At 35.0% G+C, this 7,103-nt stretch overlaps 1 protein-coding gene across 1 annotated transcript; it reads left to right on the top strand.

Moving 5' to 3' along the window:
• The first annotated feature begins 4,300 nt into the window (after positions 1-4,300).
• Positions 4,301-5,242, top strand: LOC107137690 (olfactory receptor 4K14-like). Its single transcript, XM_015480151.1, is given in 1 exon segment — positions 4,301-5,242. A coding segment is annotated over 1 exon segment (939 nt). The 5' UTR covers positions 4,301-4,303.
• Positions 5,243-7,103: the final 1,861 nt, after the last annotated feature.

Here is a 7,103-nt window from a genome sequence, read left to right as displayed (position 1 = left end):
CTGCCAGCTAAGCAGCATGTGTGGTGAGTTGAAACCCAGCCACAACAGAAGCCTAGCTGTTCTGTCTGGTAGATCAGAGTCAGATGTTATGACCTGTAAGCCAGCTGTAAAGATGCAAGTAATGGTCCAGGTCAGGAACTAAGGAGGATTTGGAAGACTGGGAACTGGAGACCCAGAGGGACCTTTTGGGTGCCAGATTGATCCTGGAGCTGGAAGCAGGACCAGGGGATCAGAGTATGCTAGACTGGGGAGAGAGTCAGAGACTACACTGGTGCCCCCAGCTAGTGCTTGCATGAGTGGGTCCCAGGAAGCTGGTGGGTCCCAGACCGGCTAGCTTGTCAAGCAGAGAGCAAAATGCTCTCACACCCTCTTCCTACCTTCTCACTGTGATCCACTATAGCCAGCCTGTCATTCCCCAAAAGCCTCAGGACTCCTGAAGCTGAGGAAAGCCAGTTCTCATCGGTTTCTCTAACCTGTGTTAGTTCCCCTGGGCAAAATGCTCCCAATTTCTGACTTTCCAGCAGATTGCTAGGCTCAGACAGATCCACGACAAACTAACCTCAAACTCACATCTGGGTTTCCAGTTTCTGTAGGCTCCACAATGCTGCAGTCCCAAGATGGCCCCTGAGTTCGCTTTTGGTGAACAATAGACAAACTGATGTGGAGAGGTTTTATTTATGTCCAATTAATGAGTCAAACAGTCTCTGGTTCACCTAGGTCAGACTGCCCCTCCAGACAGGATTTTTCATTCTAAACCTCAGGGAGAAGTAGTATTTCCGCTGCTTTGAGTTTTGGGTAGCCAAGTTAAGAGAAATGCTTCCTCATACAAATCCAATATCTTTGAGTCCCCCATATTCTTTATCTTGACTGTGATGATCTTTTTATGGCTGTATACGTGTGTCAAACTTGTTAAACTGCACACTTAAATATGAGCAGTTTATTACATTTCAATTGCACCCAAAAAAATCATATTAAAATCTGAGATGTCAAAATTCAATAAATGTATTTTAAACTAACATTCACATTCTCATAAAAAATAAAAGTATTTTAATAACTTAAAATTTAGTATATAACCATTCAGGACCTCAATTAATCATAGATAACATGGAAACAAATCAATAAGCTGACCAAGGCTAACCACCTATTTGGATGACCATGACATGCAGATCCATATGAGGGTTTTTTGTTGGTGGGCATATATCACACCTCACAGGCTATGATTTGTACTACACAGAAACTAAAACATTAATTTTAGTGTAGTATATCTGTAGATAAAGATAAAATAAGCAATTAAGATTGCCAAACAAGTATTCTTAACACTTCTAGTTAGATAAAGAATAATTTTTAAAAACCACTAACTTTTAACGCTGGATTAATTTATATGAGATTTTCTTGACTTCCTGTTATAAATTTCCAGAATGTGCAACAACTGAAAATTCTTAACAAAGAAGTTCCCAAGAGATGTCCAAGGAAAATTATTTCTATGTTCTGTTCTGATCTGTTCAGATGTAGAACAGGAAAATTAAGCCCAAGGGACCACTTCAGAAGGTAAATATATATCAGGCTGAGGAAAAGAACTTCCAAAGATACTGTCCCTATACAACATGGATGTCACATTAAACATGTTTCAGAAGAGAAGAATGATCAGAAAGAGAATCTAATCTGAGAGGGGATAATTAATATTTAGTAAGTTATTTCATTTTTCTGATTATCTTAAGATAATTTAAAAAATATTTCTATTATTCTGTTTCACAAATGCCCTCTATAATTTGAGTAAGAATGACTTGTTGAGCTTCTGACATTTTCAGAAAATGATTCACAATTTTTTTCTCCTTTTCCTTTTTTATTTCTATTGGAATTTCTATCTTATCAAAAACAGTTTACAAGCCACTGTAATACACTGTCTCAGAGATGCTTTCTAAGTCACTATTGCCTGAAAGAAAACTTTTGAAATAGAGCAAGAAGTTTATATATATGTGTATACACATACATATATAGGTATGTATATATAATATTATATATATAATATTGAGAAATAAATGACATTACTACAGAAATAAGATTAAAAATCATACATCTGGGAAAAGGAAGACATGATGTACTATGGGAAGATCTGGAACCCAACCCCTTTGCATCACATCTGACATTTACCTCAAGCAGTTTATTAAATTTTCTGGTCTAAGTTCTTTTTGTAAAAATTAAATGCTGAGTACCTCACAGAATTTCAGAGTTAATATTATAGGAAGTGATATTTATTGAAGGACATTATATCTATAAGGGAAACATTTTTTTGTCTATTTTTGAACTCCTAAAAGAGTGATACAATGTCCCTAATGTTTCAATTGACTGATCCCAGAAGGAAAAGTACCAATTTTATGAGAATTCTCCCTGTGTTTCAGGTAAAAATTCTGAATCTATTATAATAAAGTGTCCAAGTTCTATTAAATATTAATGCTGATTAATATTAACAGAGAAAGATAATTTGCCTATTTATAATATGAAATATTATTAATTTCAAAACATAAAGGGCAGAATGTTTTATTATGGGTTAATTGTTCCCTGAGAATATACATGTTCACCTTTTAAGAAATTCCTCTCTCAAATGTAATTGGATTCTTGTTTTAATATAAGCTCTCTTCCTTGTCTTTTGTTCAACAGGTACAAGACTAGTTTTTGAAAACTCTGGGAAAGTTTGCACTGATAAGAAAAAGAAATTTAGAAAAAAAAGTTCAGATTGTTCAAGTTTCTTAGGGATCATAAATTTATTGAGTATAACATCAGGATATTTTTCTTAAAAATTAGGTAAATATCTGTCATGGTAATTGTGTTTATTTGTAAATTATGAGTCTATTCTATGTTCTGTTATCCACAACAAACATAGGTATGACTGATTTCTTTAGGAGAATTGTATTTCTTGTCATTTATAATTTATGCTTTCAAGTTCTTACATAAGGTTAAGGGAAATAGTGTTCATGATAAGGTAGGAGTTTTGATCATTCATCTTTTCCTTGGCACCACCCTAGAGATTTCAAAATATAAAAAAAGATGTGACACACAAAAACTGAAACAATGCCATGAGAAAAAAAATTATAAAAGGAAAAAATATACAATTATCTTCCTAACAGCAATCTTCACAAGAACTTTACATTTTCATAAAGATAGTTATAAGCAACATTATTGATACCTTTAAAAATGAATAATCAGTGTTCACTGACACGTTTACCTTGTGTTCACTAAGCACTAACACTCAAAGATGTTCTTTTCTTACACATGAACATAATACCTTTTCCTGTTAGAAAACGCAGATCAGTGATGGATACATAGTCAAAGGGAAAAACAAGTAAATAGATAATGTTTGTGTCTGTGTTGTTCAGGAAATCGTAATATTTCAATGTCTAGGAATTTCTCAGTAGCCGTCCATAAAACAGTAGATCAGTATTTTCTATTGATATGTTTAAGTTATAAGGAGTATCCATTCAAAGTTTATCAAGTCTGAATCTAATTTCAGTTGCCATCCACTTTAATCTCTGTCCACATGACTTTGCACTGATAGTTGTTTCTAATCCATTTAGTTTACTAAATTATCTCTGTTAGATCACAGATGGGATTTAATTAATGATAAGTTATATGCTAGTTTTACATCCAAATCTTTATGTCAAGATATTTATCAAATGACTTTCTAGACAATTTCTCTCCTTAAAGTTCTTTTGACATACATTTTAGAGGGTTAAAGTTTCAGTTTTATGATACATTATTAGAAGAGGTTCAGTAGTGGGTTTGGAAATCAGTATGCATAGTACAGATAAACTAAATATTGTACTGTCATTCATACTATATTTCAATATTAATTTACATTCATTTTCCTAAGCAGATGTGTTAATTTTCTTTATTCACTGTAAAGGTATTTATTAAATCTCACTCAGATCTCCTTATTAGAATAGTGGACTATAGTTAGATTTTAGGTAAGACCACAAGTATTTTAGTTTTTCACCTTGCTGTCCTGCTCTCTTCACTACTTCTTGTGAGTGCACCCTCTCAATTATTTGCACAAAAAAACATCTTTGGTTCTGCTTCTTGAAAAAAAAAAAACAGTATTAGGCATTTAGTTTCTCTTTTGGACATAATGCCATGGATAACTGGCTCAGATTCCTTTTCATAATTATCCTTTTCATTCTAATATATTGATGCTAAATTTCAAAATGAATATCAAATTTTACAAATTGTAAAAATCCATCATTACTTATCCTACCAACTGATAACCTATTCTTCTCTCTAGGTTAACTCAGAAGATAAAGTGAATAAAATGGATGGAGGAAATCAGTCTGTAATGTCAGAATTTGTGCTTCTGGGACTTGGCCACTCATGAGATATGCAAGTCTTACTCTTCATGATATTTTTGATACTTTACCTGATCATTGTGTCTGGAAATGTTGTGATCATGACCTTAATCATCACTGATCCTCATCTGCATTCCCCCATGTACTTCTTTCTGGCCAACCTGTCTTTTGCTGATATGTGGCTTTCTTCAAACACCACTCCAAAGATGATTGCAGACTTTCTCAGGGAGAAGAACACCATTTCCTTTGCAGGCTGCATGTCCCAGATCTTCTTTTCCCACTTCATTGCTGGGCTTGAGATGGTGGTACTGGTGATAATGGCCTATGACCGCTATGTGGCCATCTGTAAACCACTGCACTACTCTACCATTATGAGCCTGCACAGGTGCATTGGGCTGGTGGTGACTGCCTGGACTGTGGGCTTTGTGCATGCCATGAGTCAGATTGTTGTGATTGTGGAGCTGCCATTTTGTGGCCCTAGGGAAATAGATAGCTTTTTCTGCGATAGACCACTGGTAATTGATCTAGCCTGCATGGATTCCCATACGTTGAAAGTTTTAATGAATGTTGACTGTGGGGTTGTAGCCATAACATGCTTTATCCTATTGCTGATATCCTATACATATATTCTTGTTACAGTATGCCAAAACTCTAAAACTGGTGCATCCAAGGCCCTATCCACCTGCACTGCTCACATCACTGTGGTGGTACTCTTCTTTGGGCCCTGCATATTCATCTATGCGTGGCCACTCAACATCACATGGATGGACAAATTTCTTGCTGTGTTTTACTCCATTTTTACACCTTTACTCAATCCAGCCATTTATACACTGAGAAATAAAGAGATGAAAAATGCCATTAAGAGATTTGGAAACTACTATGTGGATTTCAAAGGAAATAATTAATGCCTAGAAAACTAAAAGTCCTTAATTATCAGAGAGTTATCCAATCAGCCATCCTATGTTTTTAAATATGTTAGATGATGAACTAAATTTGTATTTGTTTTTCAAAGGTGTAAATCTGTCCCACAGGGTAGTATCTTATCAAATTTCTCTTGAATTTTATCTAATTTCATTTGGAGAAGAAGTGTTTCTGTATTTTAATGACTCCCTCAAAACTTTCATGTGCCATTTGTCAATAGGCAATGGGATATTATTTTTCCTTAGATTCATATCTAAATACCAGTGGCAAATTGAGAGAGAGAGAGAGAGAGAGAGAGAGAGAAAGAGAAATAAAAGGATAAGCTACGTAAGAAATAACCATGAAGATTACTCTTTCTTGTGTTTCATTAACTCAATAAAAGTAAAAAATAAATAAAATCTAATGCTATTTCCTTTGGTTATTTCAGAACTTGAGAACAAAATGTATTCTTTAAATTATTACAATTATATTTATTTTATCCCCTGAAATGCAATCTCCCTGAATCCAGGGACCATGGTATACATGATTAATAATGAAACTGAAGTATTTCTCTCCATCCAATTACTAAAGCTTCCCCTGTAGTGAATACTGTCTATCAATCATACAAATGAGACACTTCATTATCACAGTCTGTTCCTATTCTCACAAGTTTGTTATCAGAATTATTCCCAAGCTTTATTGTCATTAATCTGTCAATTATATTCATTATTAACCCCAATGATCTAGCCAAACTAGTAAAATCTCATGAAACAATATAGGTATGCTTCCAGCCACAAAAAAAAAATAGTGGAGAAGGAGCAAGTGGAGGAGGAGAAGGAGAAGGAAGAGGAAGAAGAGGAGGAGGAGGACAACAACAACGCAGGTGTAGCAAAGGTGAAAACTCAGTGTACTGCTTCCATTCTTTCTAGTGGGACAATTTCTCCTCATAACTGCCCTTTAGGACTATAGTTACATTAAGCAATACCAATATTTCACCAGAATACTTCATTTAATTGACATTATAAAAATTCAACCTTTCTTTTTTTACTTCTTCTAATTTGTTATCATGCAAAATCATCAGTATATTCAGGTTGAAATTTTTACTTGCCAGTCCACTGGTTATAAAGAACTCTCCTGGGCTGGGATTGTGGCTCAGTGGTAGAGCGCTCGCCTAGCACATGTAAGGTCCTGAGTTTAATCCTCAGCACCACATAAAAATAAATAAGTAAAATAAAGGTATTGTGTCCAACTACAACCAAAAAATAAATATATAAAAAAAGAACTTTCCATGTAGCCAGAGTTGTACACTGAAGGAGAGAAAAAAAAAATCAGGAGTAGTTGTAAAAGTAGATGCACCATCAGCTAATGCAATTTCTTTATGCATGTGATGTTAGAAAACTTGATTTCTTGAGTGCCATTTCTACTTGATGATAAAATTCCATTTTTGCATCTCAATTTACACTATGAAGAATGTGGTGGGATTCAAGTAATGATAAACAACAGATCACACAATCACTTGCTGTCAAAGCCTACACACTTGAGCCAGTAGTGTTAGCGTATGCCTGTAACCCCCGCAGCTCCAGAAACTGAGGCAAGAGGATTGTGAGTTCCAAGTCAGCCTCAGCAATTTAGTGAGGCCCTAAACAATTCAGCATCAATATATTAGAATGAAAAGGATAATGTCTGGAAATGTTGTCATTATGACCTTAATCATCACTGACACTCATCTGCATTCCCCCATGTACTTCCTTCTGGCCAACCTGTCTTTTGTTGATATGTGGCTTTCTTCAAACACCACTCCAAAGATGATTGCAGACTTTCTCAGGGAGAAGAACACCATTTCCTTTGCAGGCTGCATATCTCAGA

The sequence above is a fragment of the Marmota marmota genome, unplaced genomic scaffold, assembly GCF_001458135.2.
Source record: "Marmota marmota marmota unplaced genomic scaffold, marMar, whole genome shotgun sequence".
Classification (NCBI taxonomy): Eukaryota; Metazoa; Chordata; class Mammalia; order Rodentia; family Sciuridae; genus Marmota; species Marmota marmota.
Note: the sequence above shows the minus strand (reverse complement) of the source record. Positions and strands in the feature narration are given on the sequence as shown.